This window comes from Loxodonta africana, chromosome 8 (assembly GCF_030014295.1).
Source record: "Loxodonta africana isolate mLoxAfr1 chromosome 8, mLoxAfr1.hap2, whole genome shotgun sequence".
Lineage (NCBI taxonomy): Eukaryota > Metazoa > Chordata > Mammalia > Proboscidea > Elephantidae > Loxodonta > Loxodonta africana.
Window position 1 is genome coordinate 120,360,096 of NC_087349.1, and position 25,335 is coordinate 120,385,430.

Sequence of the window (25,335 nt, forward strand, 5' to 3'; positions counted from 1 at the left end):
AAAATTTTAGTCTCTAATACCAGTAGCTACAGCAAAAAGTAAACACAGCCCAATCCCTAGCTGGTAAACGTAAAACCTCACATTAAAAGGTCATTTACCTCAGTTACTATTGTCTCACACATGATGTTTACTATCACAGAAAATTCCAAGGTGTGATAAAGGGCAATAAACACAGTGTGAAGAGTCCAAGCAAGCGTCAGAACCAGACTCACATATGGCAGAGATTTTGGAATTAATCACATAGCAATTTAAAATAACTGTGATTAATATGGAGCCCTGATGGCATACTGGTGTAGAGCTTACGGCTGCTAACCAAAAAGTCAGCAGTTTGAGTCCACCATTCGCTCCTTGGAAACCCTGTGGGGCAGTTCTGCTCTGCCCTGTAGGGTCACTATGAGTCGGAATTGACTCAATGGCACTGTGTTTGGTTTGGTTTTAGTCAGCTTTGCCTGATTTTAATAGAATCAGTTCAGCTTTCTTTTACTTAGAGTTTGTATAACATATCATTTTTCATTTTCTGCTTTTAATTTATCTGTGTCTTTATATTTAAGTTCTCTTTCATATGGACAGCATGTTGTTAATTTGGTGTTGCTTTTTAATCCAATCTGATATTTGTCTTTTAATTGGCATGTTCAGACCATTTACATTTAATGGAATTATTGTCATGGTTGAATTTAAATCTTCCATTTCTATATTTGCTTTCTGTTTGCCCCATGTATTCTTTGTATTTCTTTTCCCTATTTTCCACCTTGTTTTGGACTAATTGAGCATTTTTTAGTATCCCATTCTATCTCCACTGTTGGCTTTTGAACTATCTCTTTTTGTGGTTGCTCTAGGCTTTATGGAAACCATGGTAGCATAGTGGTTAAGAGCTATGGCTGCTAACCAAAAGGTCAGCAGTTCAAATCCACCAGGTGCTCCTTGGAAACCGTATGGGGCAGTTCTACTCTGTCTTATAGGGTCGCTATGAGTTGGAATTGACTCAACGGCAGCAGGTTTGGTTAGCAGGTCTAGGCTTTATAATATTAAATGCATAATTTCTTTTATAAGGATCAGCACAAAGCTGATTCCTATGAGGTGAAGGTTAAAGATGTCCCAAATATCCAGCTTTTTCAAACTGTTGTACCACTCAGTCATCTCTAACATGAACTACTCCCCCTTTCCTGTTTGGGTTTGGTAATTTACTGCAACATCACACAGAACTCACGAACCATACTTACAGTTAAGTGGTTTATTAGGGAAGTAATGAGGTACAACTTGGGATCAGGATGCACTTGGAAGTAACAGGAGCAACTCAGGACGCAGTTCCTCGATCAGGATGGCTTCTCGCCCTCCACTGCTACGCTTTGCTGGGAGCCTTCTGCTGCCACCAGGCCATGCTGGGGTCCTTCTCAGGCAAGTGTTACAGTTCTTTACTCTGTGGGTTGGCAAGCCTCCTCATTGCCATCTTGTGCCAGTATCCTGGTTCTTGCTGTCTCATGCTGCTATGGCTCTTGCTACTGCTGTGCTGCCATCTCTCATTGTCTTCGGTGTTATAGCTCCTCTCTCTCCTCCGTGCCTCCCTTTAAGCCTAGCGGGATGGCAAAAATGACTAATCCCCTTGTTAGGGTTCCATACAGCTTGTTTGCGTGGTCCCACCCCCACAAGGGTGCCATGTACCTTATTTACATTATTAGCAAGCTATCCAGTCCCTTTGGTGGGCCACAAGTACGTTTGCATAGTCCCACCCAGTCATTTGGTAGAAATTAGAAAGAAGGGCCATATTAAATACTACAGCGCACTGCAAATATGCCTTCTTAACTTATCAATTCCACCTTCAAATTATATTTTACCGTGTCATATATAATGAAGACACTTTCTGTGACCCCCCCACCATTGTTTTTTGTGCTATTGTTATGACATATTTTATTGCTAAATGTATTAAACACCATAATCCTTGTTGTTATTTTTATATTAAATAATCAGTTATCTTTTAAACAAATTATAAAATGAGAATGATATTTTTGTATTTACCCACAATTTATCATTTATGGAACTCTTTATTTCTTTCATTAGATCCAAAGTTCAATGTAGCATCAATTTCTTTCCGTTGGACTACTGATTACAAATATTGTCAGGTTTAACTGCCTGAAAGAGTCTTTATTTCACCTTCATCTTTGAAGGATATCATTACTGGATATAGAATTATAAGCTGACAGATTTTTTTTTTTTCTTTCAACGTTGTCGTCTGGGTTGTTTCTGATGGTACGCCTATTCTTATCTTTGTTCTCCTGTATTTAATACAGCATATATCTTCACCTGTGATTAAAATTTCCTCTTTCACTCAGTATATATATATTTTTTCTTTTTCTGGGTTTGTCAGCTAGGGGTTCATTGTTCTTATTTTTGAATCTGGGGGTAGAAAGTTTTTTATCAAATTTGGATTCCATCAATATTTATTCAACTTTTTTTAACCCTTACTCCTCTTTGAACTCTATTTACTCGTATGCTACACTACTTTATATTCTCTCACAGGTCACTGTGGTTCTGTTCATCTTCCTTTTTTATTTTTTTTAGTGTTTTCCTTTTTGATAGTTTCTATTGTGATTTCTTCAAATTCATTGATACTTTCTTCTGTAGTATCTAATCTGCTGGTAGTCCCATCCAGTAAAATTTTTATTTCAGATATTCTGTTTTTCATCTCTAGAAGTTCCAATTTTAAATCTTCCTTTTCTCATGTTCATATATTCCTTTAAATCCTTGAACATATTTATAATAGCTGCTTCAAAGTTGTTGTTTGCTAATTTCATGTTCTCTGTCATTTTGGGGATTGTTTCTGTTAACTGATTTTTCTCCTGGTTATGAGTCACATTTTCCTGCTTCCTCCCTGCATATCTATTAATTTTTTATTTGATCTTGACATTGTGTTTAGTGTTGAGTTTTGTCATCTTTCTCTGTACAGTGTAGTGGCAGGCAATTAATTACAGATGAACTTGATCTTTTTGAGGCTCACTTTTAAGCTTTGTTAGGGTACATCTAGAGTAGCCTTTACTCTAGGACTAGTTTGTCCTGCTACAAAAAGTATGACCATTCTTGAGTCTCTTTTGAATGTGCTGGGTATTCAGTGAGGACTCTCCAATCCAGTTGGTCAGAGCTTGAATACCTGTTAGTTCTGTGTGAGCTCTGAGAATTGTTCTGCTTTTAGCTTCCCTGTCATTGTTTGACTGGTTTTATTGAGTCTCACCCTATGTATGACTTAATATTCAACAGCAAACTCAAGGGAACTCCATTTGCAGATTTCTCTGACTCTTTCTCTGGGTAAGTCCTGTGTCTTCAGCACTTGGCCCAACAATTTCGAACCCTCTCAGGCTCGCCAAACCCCAGCCATCTCATCTCACTGAGATTGTCCATGCTCTGCTTTGTTCCACAGTACAAAAAATGCTTCCAAGCAAAAGCCAGGGAGATCATAGGGCTCAGCTCATTTGTTTGCTGTCTTTGAGGGGTCATAGTCAGGGTGGCCTGTTGTCCAGCGTCTGAGCATTTATTTTCTAGTTGTTTATGGTGGGAGGGCAGGTCTGGACCCAGTTACTCTGTTATAGCCAAAACAAGAGGTCACTGTTAAGTTCTTTGTCACAGAAAAGTATGGAGATGAACAGCCCTAGGATGGTATCACAGCTTCAGCAGTGTCTCAGGACTTCCAAGTCCTTCTGTCATTCTGCTTTCCTTTCCTTGGCATGGAATCTCCCATCTGAAAGCTTTCTCCTCGTCCTGTATGGCAGCTGGACAGAGGAAAGGGGAGATGGGGCGAAGGACAAACCCCAGTTATTTGTCCTTGTTTTGAAGGTAACTTCCCAGAAGTACTCAGAAGTCCTTGTTTTCAAGGTAACTTCCCAGAAGTACTATCTGACAACTTTTACTTGATCACATGGCCAAGAAACAGAGTAGTTGCAAGTAAAGTATTCTTTAGCTTGCACATTGCTTCCCTGAATAGAAATAAGGTTCTGTTACTAAGGAAGGAAAGGGATATAAATATTGGTGAGTCATCTGGCATAGGTTGGGGGATGCTGAGATAAGTTTATTCATGTTGTTCGAAGTTTCTCTGAGGACATTTTGGGAAAACTGTTCAACCAGCAGTCTGTACATTCTTCCATGCAGTTTATTCTAGGTCTAGGACAGGGTAGGTAAAAGCTGAGCTTGGAACATCTTGTTATGCTGGAAAGTAAGGAAGTGCCCAAAGGGGGCCTGTCACCAGGTCACAGGCACCAGCTTGAAGGGGACCTTCTCTGACTAATCTGGGATAATTTGAACACCAAAATAATTAAGGACAGTAATGAATTGTAAGTTGTTGAACAAATGGGAATCCAGGAATCCATCCTGATAATAAATGGATAAATATATTAACTAATGGGGGGAAGGGTAGGCTCTTGCTTTAATAAAAACTGGTAAATATGGAGGGATTGCTGGAATAGAAAATCATAATTTTCCAACCTTTATGGTAAAGATTGGGTCAGGTAAGAGTCCTCAGCGATATTAAACCTAGGGAGACATTTTGATGTGGAGCAATTACATGGTCTCAAAGTATCTCTTCATAGAGGCTTATAAGTTACAAAGGGATAAAACAGTAACTAGACCATGGAGAGATCATACCCTGTCTTCACCAGGTGATCAGAATGCACTTCCCCAGAGGGGGGCATGTGGGCATTCTGAGCATCCAGGTGTGGCCCTGAAGGAAGGGCACACCAGCACCTACACTGAGACTGCACGCCCTGCCATTAGTCGGCAGGAAACCCCAGGCAAGCCCCCCAAAGACCAAGGCTGTGGGAGCGTTCCAGATTAAAGGAGACATGACAGCTGCCGTGCAGTGCGGGATCCTAGCCTGGAGGGAAAACGAGATAAGGTCATGGCTGGGTCTGTTGACAGAACTGGAATATGAAGGGTAGATTAGACAGTAGACTGAAGCGTTGTTCCACTGTGGACTTCCTGTGGCCATATAGAAGAACTTCCTGATTTTTAGGAAGTACTCAGCAAAGCGTTAGAGGGAAAGGGCAAGAGGCATGTAACTTATTCTTAAATGGTTCAGGAAAAAATACTGTGTGGTATATTACATTATAAATACACTCACACATACAGACAAAGGTAAAGCATAGAGGATAGAATGTTAACAGTAGATGAATAGTAGGGTGTATAGCCATTCTTTGTACTTATTCTTCTAACTTGTAAGTTTAAAATTATTCTCAAGTAAAATTTTTTAAAAAATGAGATGGCAGGTAAGCATGTGAAGAGATGCTCCACGCCACTAGTCATTAAGGAATTGCAAATTAAAACAGCAATGAGATACCACTGCATACCGATTAGAATGGTCTCCCCCTCCCCCCCAAAAAAGTGACAGTACCAGGTGTTGATGAGGACGTGGTAACGGGAGCACTCACTGCTTGGGATGGGGGGCAGAGGAGCACAGTGTGGTACAGCTGGTTTGGAAGGTAGTTTGACAGTTTCCTATAAAGCTCAGCATGTGCTTACCACATGACCAGTCATAGGCATTTACCAAGGAGAAAGGAAAACATAGGTCCCCACAGAGACCTGGATGTAAATCTTTCAGTAGCTTTATGCATAACTGCCAATCCGGAAATACCCCGTCTGTCAGCAGGTGCAAGGTGGACAGATTGGGCGGACCATGCCCTGGATTCTGGAACACTGAGCGCTGATGCCAGCAGAGGGCGCCCTCCTGAGACATGCACACACATGTCAGCGTGGCTGAGAGAGGGAAGCCAGGCACAAAGGGCTGCAGGCGGTGATTCCACCGGTATGGCGTTCTGGAAAAGGAGGAACTAGACAGAAGTCAGCGTCAGGGCTGGGGTGAGCCCAGAGGCTGCTTGTAGAGGGGAACAGGGGACTCTTTGGGTGATGAAATATTCCGAAGCTTGATTATCATGGTGATTGCATGACTGTATTTGTCAAAACTTGTAGATGTGTACACTTAAGAAGGTGAATTTTACCACATGCAAGTTAAACCCATATAAATCTGACTTTGAAAAAAAGTAACAAATGTTAAAACCAAACATTAAACGATCAGACTGCTCTACCAAGGATGTTATTTTTAGATATGGATTCCTTCAAAAACATTAGAACTCCAGTAGAGCACATCTCCCTGTATCCTTTGGGCATTACATTCTGCATGGGGGTGTGGAAGAGAAGTGGTCCTGACAAGACCATATGTTCTCTGTACCCATCAATATTTCTGAAGGTAAGGCCACCCAGTGGTATTACTTCAAGAACAGTAGTTAAATGTAGAAATGACAGCAGTAGCAGTTCCTAATTAAACCAGTTTGTAGAACATGAGAAAAATTCAGAACAAAGAAACTTCTCAGCTAAAAGACCTTTGGGCCACGGAGTCATTAAAAAAAATTAAAACAACCAACAAAAAACCCAACAAGTTGAGTTTGGGAAAGAGAGAGGGACTGGAACTCGACATCTGGGAGTTCTGTGCACAGAGGAGAGAGACAGAATGTCAGAAATAGAGACTTCACCAGAGGGGGCCTGCAGAGAGAGGAGGCAGGCGCATCAAGATGGTTTTGGAATACCTCATTTGTAGCAACTATTATGTTAGCACTGTTATTAATATTGTTCTTTTTACTGTAAGACTCATCCCTAGAAATTAGGGTAGTAGAAGGCACTCTGAAGGTACTAAGTAAATATTTATTAAAACTTTGTAGAGGGTCCCTTGATGTTTTCAGGGCCTTCCTGGGAACCTTTTGTAGAACAGACCTCATCTACTGCTTTGCAGAGACTGGCAGAGTTCAGGGCAGGGAGCACCATCCTGCAAGGCAGCCCATTACAGGTGCAAAGGTGATAGGTGAGAAACATAACTGAAGGAGGACTGGAACCAGGGTGTTTGCCATGGCCGTAGTAGAGTTTGCTCAGGACAAACCTTCAGAAATTGATGCCAGGCCTCCTGATTTTGGAGGGGTGTGCACCACACAGGTGGGCGTGCTCTCTGGACTAAAGTACATGCAGAGTGAAGCCCATCGTCTCTCCTGCTGTGCCCCACAGTGCCCCTCAGCCTGGCTCACATGTCCTTACCTGGTCCATAAAACCCTGGGTTTGGCTTGTGGGCTATAAAAAGGCCCAAAAGCAAAAAGAAGGGTCTCTACTCTGGCTTTGGGTCAATGCACTTCACCCAGCTATAACGTCCAGCACAGGGAAGCTGGACTTTTCACATTGGCATGTGGACAGCTTTGCCACTTGGTGCCATAACCTTAGGTCTTTGTGTAGCTTCCCAGGGCATAGTGTGTATGGTACAGGGGCTTGTGAGCATGTCATATAGCGTTCAGTAAATGGTAATTCTTGATGAAGATGGAAGTAAAGTAAATGTAAAGGGCCTCTTCCAGAGATTTACCATCTATAAGGAGCTCAGAAATCTCTCCTAGAGTTGTGAAAACAAAATGAAGTTCCCACGTGGGAGATTTGTGTTGCATTGGCCTGAGGTCTGCAGCTCGGTAAAGAGAGGCTTGCCGTTCTCTACACAGGGCCTCTGAAGGCCATGTCTCCACTCTGCAAGCAAATGGTGCAGTCAGTGACCAACTAAGTAAGCAGAGTGTCTGGAAATGGAAAATTTAGCCTAAATTTAAATTGCAGCAGTGGCAGATTAGAAATAATTCCTTACCTGGACTTTATCTGATGGAGCTGGCATTCTTGGGAAGGGTTAGTGCTCTGAGAAGCTGGCCAGCTCACCCCGTCTTTACTTTACGCCTCGTCTCCACCCCACTGAAATGAGAAGTTGAGGGATGTTTGTTTTGGTAATGTGCTGAGATGCTGACGTTAATGTCATGATCGCAGTTCTTCACCTTGCTTTTTCCACTTCTGAAAAGCGTTCTATGTTATATGACCTCATGGACCTCCTCAGTCTCACCCCCTTAATTAGCTGAAATCACTTCTCAGGGACTGAATGTGAACTTTGCTTTGGAGCCTGCTTCATCCCCAGGGGATTCTAAAGGAGTAAGAGGCTGCCACACGTGCTCTTTTTGAAGTGGCTTGTTGATTCTTTGGCAGCAGGAGTTCAGAGGTGGTGGAGAGTGGAAGGAGCCTCGTTAGCAGCACTGCTTCAAAGCCCGTGTGCACTTTGGGGTGAACGTAAATGTTGCTAGAGAGCAGAAGGGGACAGCAGGAGCTGGTGATATGTGAGTCTCTAGTGCTCTTTATCAGGGATGCCAGCCCACTACGTCTCTACAGACTGTCACAGGCTATGGCTGGGGCTCCTGAAATGCGCCTCGGCAGATTTTACCCAGCTGATCACTCATGCTCCCCTCATGGCTGCATGTCGGTGAGGGAGAGCATCTCTTGCTGGTGAGCCCTTTTTTTGTTGTTTTACCTGCCCCCCCCCGCCTTGCTGTTTTGTCCCTATCTGAAAGTGGACAATGCAAGGGGAACGGGAAACTTCCTCCAGGGAGGTACAGCCATGACCACAGGGATTACCTTGGTCACCTTGTGGTCCCTGTCACTGGCTGAGTTGGCCTCTGTGCACCTGGCCACCAAACTGGGCAATGCCTTTGGTATTCTCCTCTTGCTCCCAGTGGTTCAGTCCCACTCTCTTTCCATGTTTGTGGTAAGGAAATGAGATTCTCAGCCCCCCAACGATGCATCTCAAAACTCAGGTGAGTGATGTTTTCCTTGACCAGGAAGTGAGTTTGAATGCAGGCTCTGGCAGAGGTAACTGAGCAGGCTGGGACCTTAGTGCTCGAGCAGGCATGGAGGAGGCAGGCTGGGACCTCAGTGTGCAGGCAGGAATGGAGAAGGGAGCTGGAACCTTAGTGCACAGGCAGACATGGAGGAGGGGGCTAGGACCTTAGTCTGCAGGCAGGCATGGAGGAGAGGGGTTGGGACCAGCCTTGTGGTGTGGTTCCTGGTGGTAGCCAGGCTCCTTGAGTAACAGGCCTGGCCCTGGGCAGGGAGCCACCTGGCCAGGAGCAAGGCCAGGGCATCTGGCCAGATTGGCTCTGAGAAGACTCCTGGGGTGTGAAGTTAACCCCAGGAGACTCTGTCATGCATCAGGTTAAGTCCTCGACCTGGCACGTCTCTCGTGGAGCAGGTCCCAAATTACTGAGACTGAGTCCTACTCTTAGAAACAAGAAAGAGATGACTCAGAGAAGGAGGTGGTTGACCAGAGCTAGGTGGGACGGCAGGGCCAGGCCAGGCGGGAAGGACTGTGAAGGCACCCTGTGTGTGGGGACAGGCTTTCCGTGGCTGTGATTGGGGAAGGCTGTGGTAGTGCAGGAGCAGGTGCCTAGCGGGTGAGGGGTGTCAGCTCTGGTGGCCAGATTCTTCCCCTGACATGAAGGGAGGGGCTTATGGAAAACTTATTTTCTTGGTCGGAAGTGGCTCAGAGAGTGGCTGGAGCTGGGTGACAGGTGAAGATCTTTGGTGCTGGCAGCAGGAAGTGGGTGTGTATGGTGACACGCATAGATGGTGGCTACCATCATCTGTAGCGATCGTGAGTCTGGTAGAAAGGAAGGAATTGCCCATCAGAAGAGAGGCCTTTGGGTGCTGAGCTCCTCCTCTCTGTTTTACATAGGCACTGTCCAGCCTCTGAATTTTCACTGTGGTGTGTTTGCTCAGGCCACATGCTCCTTAGCATGTAGAGCCTCCTCTTGAAGGCCCAGCCCGTGCTCCATGAGCCAGTGGAGCTTGTTTTGAATGGATGGTCAGGGTCTGAGTCCCTGACTACCTGGTGCTCTACCAGCTGCTTGCCTGCCCCCTCGCATGCCGACTGGCGGGTCCCTGAGTCTGTCCCAGCTTCCCCTTAAGGGCTGTACCCTCCCTGAACGCCTTTCCAGAGGACTCAGCTTGTGCTCTGCTCTGGCCCTAGGTGAACCTGAACAAGGTAGGGGAGTACTGGTGGAGTGCCATACTGGAGGGCGAGGAGCACATCGACATCGACAAGATCAACAAGGAGCGCTCTATGGCCACTGTGGATGAGGAGGAGCATGCAGTCCTGGACAGGCTGACCTTCGACTACCACCAGAAGCTGCAGGGCAAGCCGCAGAGCCATGAGCTGGTAGGAGCCTTGGCCTTTGCCCAGGAGAGCCAGGCACTCTGAGGCCCACAGGCAGATACCACAGGCCTCCTCTCCTTACCTGTCAAAAGGCTGGTGAGAGGGTAGAGGAGAGGCTGGGGTGGCAGGATACCAAGATGTGAGGGCATCATGGGTGCAGGCGGAGCTCTGGGAGGAGGGGCGTGCCTACAGCTGGGCCCCATGCCAGGAGCCGATCACCAAACAGAGCAGCATGGCCTCCTTGCCCTGTCCTTCTTTCCAGCAGCACAGTTCAGGTGGTCTCTAGTGTCCTTGACTCAGGCAGCCACATGGCCATCTGGCCACACCATAGCACAGGAACATACCCACTGAGCCTCCTGTCACAAGCCTCAAGCCTGGGAGGGAGAGCTCAGCTAGCAGGCCTCATGAGGGGTGCTGAGAGAGGGGTGCTGTTTGAAGCGGGGATTGGGAATCTGAGTAGCTTGCTGACTCTGAGCATTTGGAGTCAATCCAGAGCACTCTCGACCTACTGTGGCTTCTGCAAAGCCCCGCGGATCTGTTAAGGTCCTGCTAGTGTGACATCAGCAGAGCTTCCATGTGCATTTCTAAAGGTCAGTGGCTGTGGCACACGCACTCTCTCATGCCAGGCTGAGGCAGCAGTGTTAAGGTGGGAGGAAATCTTTACCAGAAGAAGGCATGTGTCCAGCTGGCATTGCAATGAACGTGCAGACTGATTAATTGGATGTGTACTTTCTTTCTCTCCTCACGTTATTTTCAGCCCCCCCCAGGGTCCCACATTAGCAACTGGGACTGTTGGCAGTGAGAAGTGTGTGACTTGTGAGTCTGAGTCAGGACAAAGGAGTCCTTGGGGCTTTGGACCAGTCTCAAGTTTTGTTCCTTGTGTAGTGAACTCTAAGCCCCTAAGAAAGCCATCAGATTCTTGTATTTTGCAGTTTATCTTGAAAGTGCCTGACTTTGTGATGTATTTGAGTTATTTGGCGAGCATCTCACCCCAGAAGTCCACCATTGGGTGACTGCAAGCCTGCCTCGCTCATTCGCTCACACATAGCTCACCCGTTGGCCAACTCATTCTTTCCCTTATTCTGCTCAGACCTTAGATGTGCAAGCCGGCCCCACCTTGTGCCTGTGAGGGCTTCGGGAGTCTGAGGAGAGGGCTGCCAGTCATCCCCCCTCCCTTCAGGTTGCCACTCCCAGCCACACCATGCCTGGCATGATGTGGGCATTATTAAGCACTTCCTGCTGGTCAGGTGTTGTATGAACCCTGTCACGAGTGCTATCTTACAGACTCCTCACAACACCCCTGAGAAGAGAGTGTTGTTTTTTTTTTTTCTAAACAGAGAAACTGAGGTCACGTAGTATGTTCAAAAAGTATTTGTAATGAAGAAGCCATTGGCCTTACAAAATTCTATCAATCTCCGGTATTGTTCTGTCACCAAGGCCATATTTTCCAACTACCGATCCTTCGTCTTTGTTTCCAGTTTTCCCATTTCAGTCACCAGTAATTATCAACGTATCCTGATTGCATGTTCGATCAATTTCAGACCGCAGAAACTGGTAAAAATCTTCAGTTATTTCATCTTTGACCTTAGCGGTTGGTGCATAAATTTGAACAATAATCGTATTAACTGGTCTTCCTTGTAGGCTTTTGGATATTATCCTATCACTGACAGCGTTGTACTTCAGGATAGATCTTGAAATGTTCTTTTTGACAAAGAACGCAACACTATTCCTCTTCAAGTTGTCATTCCCGGCATAGTAGACTGTATGATCGTCCGATTCAAAATGGCCATTACCAGTCCATTTCAGTTCATTAATGCCTAGGATATCGATGTTTAGGCATTCCACTTCATTTTTGACAATTCCCAATTTTCCTAGATTGATAATTCATACATTCCAGGTTCCAATTATTAATGGATGTTTGCAGCTGTCTCATCTCATTTTGATTGATGCCACATCAGCAAATGAGGTCCCGAAAGCTTTGCTCCATCTACATCATTAAGGTCGACTCTGCTTTGAGGAGGCAGCTCTTCCCCTGTCGTCTTTTGAGTGCCTTCCAACGTGAGGGGCTCATCTTCCAGCACTGTATCAGACAATGTTCCGCAGCTTTTCATAAGCTTTTCCTCTGGCTAATTCTTTTCAGAAGTATATTGCTCGGTCGTTTTTCCTAGTCTGTCTTAGTCAGGAATCTCAGCTGAAACCTGTCCTCCATGGGTGACCCTGCTGGTATCCGAATACTGGTAGATGTAAGAGGAGATTCTGAAACTTGCTCTCGAACGTCGAGCAGCTAAAGCAAAAGGAAGAAATGATGAAGTAAGAGAACTGAATAGAAGATTTCAAAGGGCAGCTCGAGAAGACAAAGTAAAGTATTATAATGACATGTGCAGAGAGCTGGAGATAGAAAAAAAAAAAAAAAAACATGCTCGGCATTTCCGAAGCTGAAAGAACTGAAGAAAAAATTCAAGCCTCAAGTTGCAATAGTGAAGGATTCTATGGGGAAAATATTAAATGACGCAGGAAGCATCAAAAGAAGATGGAAGGAGGATGCCCTTTATCACCGCTCTTATTCAACATTGTGCTAGAGGTCCTAGCCAGAGCAATTAGGCTAGACAGAGAAAGGGCATCCGGATTGGCAAGGAGGTAGTAAAATTATCTCTATTTGCAGATGACATGATCTTATACACAGAAAACCCCAAGGAATCCTCCAGAAAACTACTGAAACTAATAGAAGAGTTTGGCAGAGTCTCAGGTTATAAGATAAACATACAAAAATCACTTGGATTCCTCTACATCAACAAAAAGAACATCGAAGAGGAAATCACCAAATCAATACCATTCACAGTAGCCCCCAAGAAGATAAAATACTTAGGAATAAATCTTACCAAAGATGTAAAAGACCTATATAAAGAAAACTACAAAGTACTACTACAAGAAACGAAAAAGGACCTACTTAAGTGGAAAAACATACCTTGCTCATGGATAGGAAGACTTAACATAGTAAAAATGTCTATTCTACCAAAAGCCATCTATACACACAATGCACTTCTGATCCAAATTCCAATGACATTTTTTAATGTGATGGAGAAACAAATCACCAACTTCATATGGAAGGGAAAGAAGCCTTGCATGAGTAAAGCATTACTGAAAAAGAAGAAGAAAGGGGGAGGCCTCACTCTACCTGATTTCAGAACCTATTATACAGCCACAGTAGTCAAAACAGTCTGGTACTGGTACAACAACAGGCACACAGACCAATGGAACAGAATTGAGAACCCAGATATACATCCATCCATATATGAGCAGCTGATATTTGACAAAGTCCCAGTGTCAGTTAATTGGGGAAAAGGTAGTCTTTTTAACAAATGGTGCTGGCATAACTGGATATCCATTTGCAAAAAAAATGAAACAGGACCCATACCTCACACCATGCACAAAAACTAACTCCAAGTGGATCAAAGACCTAAACATAAAGACTAAAACGATAAAGATCATGGAAGAAAAAATAGGGACAACCTTAGAAGCCCTAATAACAAGGCATAAACAGAATACAAAACATTACTAAAAATGACGAAGAGAAACCAGATAACTGGGAGCTCCTAAAAATCAAACACCTATGCTCATCTAAAGGCTTCACCAAAAGAGTAAAAAGACCACCTACAGATTGGGAAAAAAATTTCAGCTATGACATCTCCGACCAGCACCTGATCTCTAAAATCTATATGATTCTGTAAAACTCAACCACAAAAAGGCAAACAACCCAATCAAGAAGTGGGCAAAGGATATGAACACACACTTCACTAAAGCAGATATTCAGGCAGCTAACAGATACATGAGAAAATGCTCTCGATCATTAGCCATTAGAGAAATGCAAATTAAAACTACAGTGAGATTCCATCTCACTCCAGCAAGGCTGGCATTAATCCAAAAAACACAAAATAATAAATGCTGGAGAGGCTGCGGAGAGATTGGAACTCTTATACACTGCTGGTGGGAATGTAAAATGGTACAACCACTTTGGAAATCTATCTTAAAAAGTTAGAACTACCATACAACCCAGAAATCCCACTCCTTGGAATATACCCTAGAGAAATAAGAGCTTTCACACAAACAGATATATGCACACCCATGTTTATTGCAGCTCTGTTTACAATAGCAAAAAGATGGAAGCAATCAAGGTGTCCATCAGCAGATGAATGGTTAAATAAATTGTGGTATATTCACACAATGGAATACTACGCATAGATGAAGAACAGTGACGAATCTGTGAAACATTTCATAACATGGAGGAACCTGGAAGGCGTTATGCTGAGCGAAATTAGTCAGAGGCAAAAGGATAAATATTGTATAAGACCACTATTACAAGATCTTGAGAAATAGTATAAACTGAGGAGAACACATACTTTTGTGGTTACGAGGCGGGGGACGGAGGGAGGGTGGGAGAGGGTTATTTACTGATTAGTTAGAAGATAAGACCTACTTTAGGTGAAGGGAAGGACAATACTCAATACATGGAAGGTCAGCTCAACTGGACTGGACCAAAAGCAAAGAAGTTTCCGGGATAAACTGAATGCTTCAAAGGTCAGCAGAGCAAGGGCGGGGGTTTTGGGACTATGGCTTAAGGGGACTTCTAAGTCCATTGGCAAAATAATTCTATTATGAAAACATTCTGCATCCCACTTTGAAATGTGGCGTCTGGGGTCTTAAATGCTAACAAGCGGCCATCTGAGATGCATCAATTGGTCTCAACCCACCTGGATCAAAGGAGAATGAAGAACACCAAGGTCACACGATAACTATGAGCCCAAGAAACAGAAAGGGCCACAGGAACCAGAGACTTACATCATCCTGAGACCAGAAGAACTAAATGGTGCCCGGCCACAACCGATGACTCCCCTGACAGGGAACACAACAGAGCACCCCTGAGGGAGCAGGAGAGCGGTGGGATGGAGACCCCAAATTCTCATAAAAAGACCAGACTTAATGGTCCGACTGAGACTAGAGGAATCCCAGCGGCCATGGTCCCCAAACCTTCTGTTGGCCGAGGACAGGAACCATTCCCAAAGACAACTCATCAGACTTGGAAGGGACTGGACAATGGGCTGGAGAGAGATGCTGATGAAGAGTGAGCTACTTGTATCAGGTGGACACTTGAGACTCCTGTCTGGAGGGGAGATGGGAGGGTAGAGAGGGTTAGAAACTGGCAAAATTGTCACGAAAGGAGAGACTGGAAGGGCTGACTCATTAGGGGGAGAGTAAGTGGGAGTATGGAGTAAGGTGTATATAAGCTCATATGTGACAGACTGACTTGATTTGTAAACGTTCACTTAAAGCTCAATAAAAATTATTAAAACCAAAAAAAAAAAAAAAAGAAGAAGATGGAAGGAATACAGTCATTATACCAAAAAGAATTAGTCAACTTTTCAAGCATTTCAAGAGGTAGCATATGATCAGGAACCGGTGGTACTGAAGGAAGAAGTCCAAGCTGCTCTGAAGGCATTGGCGAAAAACAAGGCTCCAGGAAATGATGGAATATCAATTGAGATGTTTCAACGAAGGAATGCAGCACTGGAAGTGCTCGCAAAAATGGACGACAGCTACCTGACCAACCACCTGGAAGAGATCCATATTTATGCCTGTTCCCAAGAAAGGTGATCCAGCCGAATGTGGAAATTATAGAACAATATTGTTAATATCACACGCAAGCAAAATGTTGCTGAGGATCATTCAAAAGCGGCTGCAGCAGTATATCGACAGGGAACTGCCAGAAATTCAAGCCAGTTTCAGAAGAGGACGTGGAACCAGGGATATCATTGCTGATGTCAGATGGATCCTGGCTGAAAGCAGAGAATACTAGAAGAATGTTTACCTGTGTTTTATTGACTGTGCAAAGGCATTTGACTATGTAGATCATAACAAATTATGGATAACATTGTGAAGAATGGGAATTCCAGAACACTTAGTTGTGTTCATGAGGAACCTGTACATAGATCAAGAGGCAGTTGTTCAGACTGAACAAGGGGATACTGAGTGGTTTAAAGTCAGGAAAGATGTGTGTCAGGGTTGTATCCTTTCACCATGCCTATTCAATCCATATACTGAGCAAATAATCTGAGAAGCTGGACTGTATGAAGAAGAACGGGGCATCGGGATTGGAGGAAGACTCTTTAACAACCTGCGTTATGCAGATGACACAACCTTGCTTGCTGAAAGGGAAGAGGACTTGAAGCACTTACTAATGAACAGAAAAGACTACAGCCTTCAGTATGGATTACACCTCAACATAAAGAAAACAAAAATCCTCACAACTGGACCAATGAGCAACATCATGATAAATGGAGAAAAGATTGAAGTTGTCAAGGATTTCATTTTACTTGGATCCACAGTCAACTGCCATGGAAGCAGCAGTCAAGACATGAAAAGACTCATTGTACTGGGCAAATCTGCTGCAAAAGACCTCTTCAAAGTGTTGAAACGCAAAGATATCACCTTAAAGACTAAGGTGCACCTGACCCAAGCCATGGTATTTTCAATTGCATCATATGCATGTGAAAGCTGGACAATGAATAAGGAAGACTGAAGAAGAATTGACGCCTTTGAATTGTGGTGTTGGCGAAGAATATTGAATATACCACGGATTGCCAAAAGAACAAGCAAATCTAACTTGGAAGAAGTACAACCAGAATGTTCCTTAGAAGCAAGGATGGTGAGATTGCGTCTTATATTGTGCATGTTGTCAGGAGGGATTAGTCCCTGTAGGAGGACATCGTGCTTGGTAAAGTACGGGGTCAGCAGAGAAGAGGAAGACCCTCAATGAGGTGGATTGACACAGTGGCTGCAACAGTGGGCTCAAGCATAACGATTGTAAGGATGGCGCAGGACTGGGCAGCATTTTGTTGTGTTGTGCATAGGGTCACTGTGAGTCAGAACTGACTTGACAGCACCTAACAACGACAACAATACGTTCAAGGTCCCACCACTAGTAAGCCTCAGGGGTGGGCTTTGAACCCTGATTTGATTACAGATCTTTTTACTGTCACCTGTCCTGCCCTGCACCTTCCACAAGTCAGTGTCTCTGTGAAAGAATGTCCCTCTCATTTGGCCTGCTTTCCCCCATGAGCTTGCAGAGCTGGAGGCGCAGTCTGGTGTTGACCCTTTAGGAAGGTGCAAGGGCTCTCTTTGCCTGTTCTGTATCCTGATAAAGGTCACAGTGACTCTGTCATAGTGGCTGAGCTCCTAGGGCCTGGACTCCAGGATGCAGCCCCTCTGGGCTCGTGCAGACAGCAGGCGGGCTGGTCACAGTTACAACCCAGCTTAGCTGCTTTTGTCTGTGGCTGTCAAGACGAGAGACCAGTTTTTGAACACTTGCTGCCTGAGGGGGCTCCCGTGAGCATCTCCTCATCTTCCTCACTGCAGCTTGGAGATGAGGTGTCATCCTATCATACAGAAGATTAGACGGGCTTGCAGGGAAGTGATGGGACTTGGCACTGGCTATCCCCAAGTGTAGTGCTGTGTCCACAGAAATGGTTGAGATATAGTCACAGGTTGCTCTTTGGGGGAAAGAATCCCTTGGATTGAGAAGATCCTGGTCAGTTTTTAGTAGATTACATTAGCATAAATGCTCATGGTCATATTTGGGTTAGAATGAAGTCTTGAAAAGCTGCCTTTCCAAAATGAGGTGCTCTGCACCATTACGTGGATGGAGCGCCAAGGGAAGCGACTCTTCTGGCATTTTCCCCAGATGTGCAGAGGGCACTTTTCCAAACCCTGAGCTGGAACAAGGAGCAGGTGGCCTTCGCTCTGTTGGAGAGAAATGCTGGAAGTTAATGTTCTGTTGTGGTTTGAGCTGTGGTGCTGGTGAGCTTTGTGAATGCTTGAGCTGTGAGATGTAGGAAGCGAGAATGTCTCTTCACAGGAACTCACAAAATGCAATGTCGTTTTCAGTTCAAAAACACATACTTTTTTACTGGTGGTTTTTGTCTCTGAGCCTCTCAAGTGCCCTCTGATCGCAGACCATATGTTGGCTTTAAAAAAAAAAAAAAGACTTTTAAAAAGTTATGCCTACTTGTTGTACAAAATACTGATGGTGCCAAAATACTCATCCGAGAAGGTGGAAGCAGAAGTCCAGGAGGCAGTACTGTCACAGCTCAGAACATACCTGGGAGCAACAGGTGGTCTGTGCCCTGTGCCCTGCTGAGGTACACAGCTCTGCCCTCCTCGTCCTTCTCTCCACCCCTCCACTCGCCTACCCTTCCTCTCTTTCCTTGTGCCTCAGTGATTTCCCCACCCCCACACCCTTCCGCTCACCTCTTGGGCTTTCACCCCACCCTCCTTACTCTCTTCTCTCTCCCTCCTGCCCATGGGGCTTCTTTGCCACCTCTCCTTTACCCTCTGGAATCCTCTTGGGTCTCCCCTCCTCCAAGGGCCTGCCTACCCAGGAGGCTGGCATGAGGCAGACACAGCACTGCCCCCATGGGGCTGGCACTTCAGCCATTTTACTGTTACCTTCTCCCAAGAACATTCCAGTCATGCTTACACTCTTCACCGGTAGTCACGGTGCTACTAAGACAGGAGGGTGTCTACCCCAGGCAACTGCTGCGGTTTAGTCTTCATTCCTGTAGACAGTGCTGGAGTCCTGTGGCATGGGCGCAGAGTAGGGCCTGGAGGGTTAGTCCTAGTCCAAGTAGTTGAAGTCCATCACACTGTCAAGGCCGGTGTGTTACACACGTAGGTTGCCTTAAAGGCTGTCTGCAGATCCCAAGTACCCACCAGAGTACTGGGATAAGAATTCCACCCAGTGATGCCAGCCACTCCATAGGTGTTAAACTGTCCATTTATCCTATCAAGTTGCACACAGAGGGCAGGTAGGCAGTGTTGGCAGCAGTGAAAACTGTTTTAATTACTAATAGACGACAGACAGTGTACAGCGTCACAGGCAGTCCTCCCTGGCTGAGCAGCTGTCCAGCAGGATGGAAAACTTACACAGGTACCCCTCTCTTTACACTGTGAACTGAGGACCCTAAGGATCTTTCCTTTTTTTTTTTTTTAATAATATTTTATTGTGTTTTCAGTGAAGGTTGACACAGCAGTTTAGGTTCCCATTCAACAATTTCTACACAAGTTGTTCAGTGACATTGGTTACATTTTTCACAGTGTATGAACGTTCTCATTATTTCCATTCTGGTTCTGTTTCCATTAATCTGGTGTCCCTGCCCCCTTATCTCCTCATCTTTGTTTTAAAGTAGTTGTTGATCATTTGGTCTTGTAAAGGTGATTTTTTAACGGAGCACAGTACTTAGAGTGATATTCAGTATTTTCCCAATCCAATTTGTTATTGAGCTACAAGGTGACTTCAGAGGTTAGTTTTGGTTTAAGTTTTGAAGGGTGTCTCAGGGCAATAGTCTCCAGGAGTCCTCCAGTCTCAACCAGTCTGTAGGTCTGTTTTTTGTTTTTTGTTTCCTTTTTAACAGTTTAAGGTTCTGTTGTACATTTTTCTCCTATGAGGCTCCATCTATTGTGGCCCTGATCGAATGGTTCAGTAGTGGAAGCCAGGTACCATCTCGTTCTTCTGGTCTCAGGGGAAATGAGGTAAATGTGGTTCCTGTCGACTGTTTGTCCTGTAGACTAGTTTCTTCTTTGAGTCTTTGGTTCCCTTTTTCCGTTTTTCTCTAGATGAGTAGAGACCAATAGTTGTATCTTAGATGGCCACTCACAAGCTTTTAAGACTGTAGACGCTGCTTGCCAAGCTAGGATGGAGGACATAACTTTATGACCTGTATTGTGCCAGTTGACCGAGATGTTCCACAAGATTATGATACCCCACCCAGTTTTATATTCCACGGGTGGAATATATTTCACTGCACAGAGCACAATGCAGGTTTTCCCACCTGATCACCCAAAGAGGGAAGTACTTAGAAAGGGGGGTGCCAGCCTGAAATTGTTAGCCCAAAATTGTATATCTTTAGCACTGCTGCTTATTTAGACAAAACATTAGGCTTCAGAGGGGGAGGTGCAGTGGTTTGTTCTGAAGCCCGAAGATGGTAGCGGGGAAAGGAACGAGAAATAATTATAGCCGTCTGGGCTATCCAAAGGACTGCCTCCTCTCAGCCCTGATGCATTCCAGGCAAACTGAGATAGCTTCCAGGGATTTTTCTGGTCCTCCGAAAGCTAGTCCTGAGGTCTAGCCTAGGACAGAGCCAGCCTCAAAAGAGGAGAGATGATGTGCCACAGGCGTGTGCACCTGTGCATACGGGTGCACACCGACACATAGTACACACAGTATACACAAGCAGCATGCATACACACGTGCATATGCACGCATATACACATGTGCACACACAGCAACTTGGCAGACTGCCTGCTGAGTCCTGGCTTGCAGCTGGCGTTCATCTGTGAACCTGGCCACTTGAGCAGCTGACCATCACTATGTCAGGGGACGTAGAACCATGCCTCTCCTTTGACAGTGCAGTCGGGTCCCTCTGCTTATGTTCTGCTCTGGGAGAGGACATCGTGCAGGTTTGCTTTCCTGGTTTCCTGGGGCCTCAGACAGAGCCAATGTGGAGCGGAAGGCCACGAGCCAGCAGGCCCGAAGGCTGCTCCACACCATGATGTTTGGCTGCTTGTGAGCCAGGACCAGGAGACAGAACAGAAGGGCCAAGAAGAACTCTGAAGACAGCAAGGTGTGATGGGAAGACCACTGCGTTTTGAGTCAAAATTGATTCAACAAGTGCCTGTTAAGCACTGGCCTTGTGTGCTCAGCGTTGAGTGGGCATGTATGCCTGCGGCAAGGGAGAGCATCATGGGAGTTGTCGGGGAAAGACCAGCACAGTGCAGGGCAGGCAGCAGGGATGCGCGGTTCCCAGGCTGAGCTCACCTCTGCCACTCATGAGCCGTGTGCTGCTCTACTGCCGAGCGTCTTAGGCCAGTGCCTGCACTGCTCTCCCAGGGCTGCTGTGAGCCACGAGGCTACGAGTGTGTGCCTGGGGAGAGTGCTGCCCCAGACTGCTCCTCACTGCAATTCCACATGCAGCACCCCATTGACCAGGGCTATCACCTCAGGAGTCCGTGGCAGGGCCGGTGAGGTCTGGTGCAAATTGCTACTTCTTTGAGAAAAACAAGTCTGTGGCCTTATATGGTCTCTTGTGGTAGTCTGGGCATATTTTATTCCCTTGTCGTCAGGTGAACAGGAGGAGGCTGCTCATGAGCACCAGACCCACCACGTCCCCACGTCTCCAGTGGGGAGGATTGAAGCCTGATCAGCTCTCTTCTAAGATTTCATCCGCCCTGCAAATTAGCACAGTCACAGTTAACAGAGTGCTCCTGGCATTGGTTCTCATGTGTGGTGTGAATTTGAATCTTTCTAAATGTGCCAAGATTTCAAATTGTGCTTCTAATGCCACAGATACTATGTATTTTAAAGCATTTTTATTTTGAAGTGGCGGCACTGTTCTTGCTTGTATTTTGAAATTCTTTATTGTCATTGTGAGGTAACCTATTTTCCAAAATCAAAAATGTAATCCCCTCCATCTTTTTTCTAATTTAATTTCTTTTGAGTGGGATTTCCCCCATCTGGAAGGCGAGCATGTTCTGTGAGGGTACATTGTTCGGTCTTGTGTCTGGACTCTGGACAAGTCTGGTGGAACTTACTGCCCCTGGTAACTAACTGTCCAGTTCCTACCTTGTGCTGCCTGTGAGGCAAAACAGCAGTGGAAGCTGGTCTTGGGATCAGAATGAAGTCAATAGCACACAGGAGCACTTTGCCTCCATCTTTGCTTCCGGGCGGGTTGAGTCCACTGGCACCTGGCACCTGGGCTCCCTGTGGTGCTGTGTCACATCCAGAGCCATTCTTTGCATCCTGCTTCCTGGCGTGGAAGATGAGGACTCTGAGGGAGGCGGGCCTGAGGAACCCAAAGGTTCCAGGGTGTCTGCTTGGTCAAAGCCAGCCTGGGCTGCTCTGCTGGACGGCCCCATTGGGGGCAGGGGCTGGTTAACCAGTAAGCAAGTTATGCACCGACTTAGTTATATTTACTTACTAATCTACAGTGCACAGTTTCACATTGGTTTCATCAGATCTTTGATGTGGCAAAAGAAACAGGTGAAAGTATACAATGTAGGATAGTAAGTAAGCATGAGTAAGCTTGCGCGTACCTTGCTTATTGGGTAATCCATCGCTGATCAGGGGCTTTAGAAACGTTAGGTAGTCTCTTCCTGAGGTCATCTTGAGTCCTGGGGCTGGCCAAGTTTGGGGAGGTCTCCAAGTGTTCCTGCGGAGCCCCAGTTTCTGGGTGTTGGTGTGGGCCCTCGTCGACCAGGCCTCGTCTGGGCATCCTCGGACAGTCACTGGGTAGCCTGCTCGGGCTGGAAACCAGTGGGAGGCTGTCCAGCAGAGAGGAGTTGATCAAAGGAAGTTGAGGACGAGACACCATTGAGGCGGCCATACTGCCATGATAGAGGAGTTCAGGGTAGGGTCTTCAAAGTAGGATTTCAGATGGGAAAGGAAATCAGGCCATCTGTCATCTGTCTGCCACCACATTTCTGTGCCATGGCGTGCTCATGTGCCCACCCACGTGTGCCTCCACACCTCCAGATTCTGGGCCAGGAGGAAGAGAGCAGTGGAGGGCGGTCTGGGCTGCGGGAGAAACCGGGAGAAGCCAGCATGGTCAGAGCTGGCGAGTGCAGGGATTCGGAACTGTGACAAGGATGTGGGCTGAGCCGAAGGTTTTGCAGCCACGGACCGACAGCATCTGGATCATGAGGCTCCTCCATGGACAGTGGATCTGTAAGAGGCCCTTTAGCCTGGTGGCTGGATTGGAATGTGGCTCTTCCAAAGCAGGAGATGGGAGAATTCAGGGTGGATGCCAGCGGGAGAATCAAGAGGCCATGCAGGCAGCATAGGCAAGGGAGAGAGGAAGGGGGCCAATACCTGGCTTTCTAGCTGAGGAAGGCAGGTTATGGTTAGCAGTGCCATTTCTTCGGATAACGACAGTCAGCAGGAATAGACCTAGTGGGGAGGAAGTGAGGAAAGGCTCCATTTTGGAATGAAAGTGTAGACACCTTTTGGACAGCTTATGAAGAGGTCAAGGGAGTGGTGGCGTGATTGAGACCCTGGAGTTCAGAAGGAAGGTCAGGATCAGGACCGAGAGTGGGGACAATGCAGGGTCAGGGCTGAGAGTGGGGGCAATGCAGGGTCAGGGTCAGGGCCATGAGGGGAGCAATGTAGGGTCAGGGTCGGGGGAGGGCAAGGCAGGGTCAGGGTTAGGGCTGAGGAGGGGGCAGTGCAGGGTCAGGGTCAGGGCCATTAGGGGGACAGTGTAGGGTCAGGGTCAGGGCTGGGGGGGCAGTGCAGCATCAGGGTTATGGCCAAGGGGTGGGCAATGCAGGGTCAGGGCCAGGGGGAGGGCAATGCAGGGCCAAGGTCAAGGGGAGGGCAATGCAGGGTCAGGGTCAGGGCTGAGAAAGGTGGGGGTGGATGCATTGCATTAGGAAAGCTCACCTATAGAGAGAGTGGAGAGACAGACACGAGGCCCAGCACCAGACACCTGGTTTTCCAACATTGCGAGGTCAGGTGAGGAGGAGTTGTTTAGCAGAGATCAGAAGATGGTAGCCAGAAGTACAAGAGAAAAATTCAAGGAGGGTTCTGTGGCCAGAGCTAAGAGAGGATGGTGGTTTGCAGTGGGCGGTGGCCCATAGCTGCCCTGGGTGAGAACCAGGCTCACCCCCAGGGGGCGCTCTTCCACATACCACCACCCCTTACCCTCCCAGCACAGGGAGTTTGGATGGGCCAACGTGGGCTCTAGCAACCTCTGTAGGAAGGCAGGACTAGGCAGCTGACCTGCCTCCAGCTTCCCATCCACAGTGGGCAGAGGTTAGGTCAGGCCGAGAGCTGCATGAGACGAGCTTCTTGCCACCTCTTGGTCACACAGATGCCAGTGGAGCGTGAGGACATGTCCGTCTCCGGCAGGGAGGGTTTGTGGTGAGAGACCAAGTCGCCGGTCTGTGCTTAGACGGTTCCTGGGAATTGCCGCAGCACCATAAGCCCGGCCCCAAGAGCCACATTCTCCTATTGCCATTGTTTGAAAAGATGCCTGAAATGCTCTTCTCAAAAAGTCACTAATATGAATTACCTATAAGCAGTTGAGAGTAATATCTACTAATCCTTTATACATATTAGAAGCCCTGGTGGCACAATGGTTAAGATCTCAGCTGCTAACCAAAGGCCAACAGTTCAAATCTACCAGGCGTTCCTTGGAAACCCTATGGGTCACCATGAGTCGGAATCAACTCGATGGCAGTGGTTTAGTTTTGGGGTTTAACACATATTAAAATGTCTCTGACGTGCTTGTTGCTGTCACTTAGGTCTAAAACAGAAAAGAGAGAGCCATCGTGTCAGAAGCTGGCCTGTTAGGGGAGAAGCCGTGCACGTCTGGTGCTTAGAAAAGGCTGGGGTTCTGAGAGCCTGCAGTGTTGTCAGCACCAGGAACTTTCCACACACTGGCCTTGTGATGAGAGGAGAAGTGTACTGTCTTCCTGGCTGTTGTGCAGTCTTTCTGTGACAGGGAACATTGCCAAGTGGGTCAGGAGACTTCCTGGCCTGCGCAACAGTTCCCATCCCTTCCTCTAAGTGGGAAGAGGGGAGAGGTCACTCAGCCTTCCAGCACCCTGTGATGAGGCATTCTTCCTGGGCATGGCCACTGTGCTGCTGCGCACAGAGCAGGCGGCAGGAGCTGTGCGGCGCGCAGGGTCAGCGAGCACAGGGAAAGTACCCTTGCCCAGCAGCCTTCCTCGTGTTCCCTGACCTTGGCACACAGCTGGGCCTCCTCCTGGCCCCTGGAGGCTGGACAGTTGCATATGGCTACACACTAAACTGGGAAGAACTAAATCGCCACCAGCTCTGACCACGTCTCCATGGATGCTTGCAGGGGCCACGACAGTCAGGTCCGTGTCACGCCTTGGTTGTCCACTGGATGGTCTGTGTGCGTTGTGGTCCCTTAGGGTCAACGTCTCAGTACCATGCATGCACTTCCCCGACTTCTCAGGGCGGCTCTTACCAAGGGGCCTTCCTCTCTGGAACATACCCCTGGACACTTGGTCATGTGCCCACATAGCTGCTAGACAGAGATGCCTGATAAGAAAGGGGTAGGAGCTGAGCCCTGAGGAACAGCTGGCGCTTTGCTGGCGACAGGGCGATGAGGGCCAGAGAGTCTGTGTTGTGAGGAGAGGCCAGTGGGGCGTACAGTGCCTCCTCTGGTCATGGCTTGATCGTGGGAGTGCAAGGCCTCCTGGCCATTTGACCACCCCCGGCATGCTTCCTGAAC

At 46.7% G+C, this 25,335-nt stretch overlaps 1 protein-coding gene across 3 annotated transcripts in view; it reads left to right on the plus strand.

Moving 5' to 3' along the window:
* The window catches only part of NUDCD3 (NudC domain containing 3), a 193,960-nt gene that overhangs the window by 161,884 nt on the left and 6,741 nt on the right, over positions 1-25,335 (plus strand). For 2 of the 3 annotated variants that reach the window (XM_023558590.2, XM_003418608.4), the window contains one exon: positions 9,842-10,030. The exons of the other annotated variant lie outside the window; for it this stretch is intronic. In XM_023558590.2, coding sequence (XP_023414358.1) covers positions 9,842-10,030 — 189 coding nt within the window. The remainder of the gene's footprint in view (positions 1-9,841; positions 10,031-25,335) is intronic. 3 annotated transcript variants of the gene reach the window in all.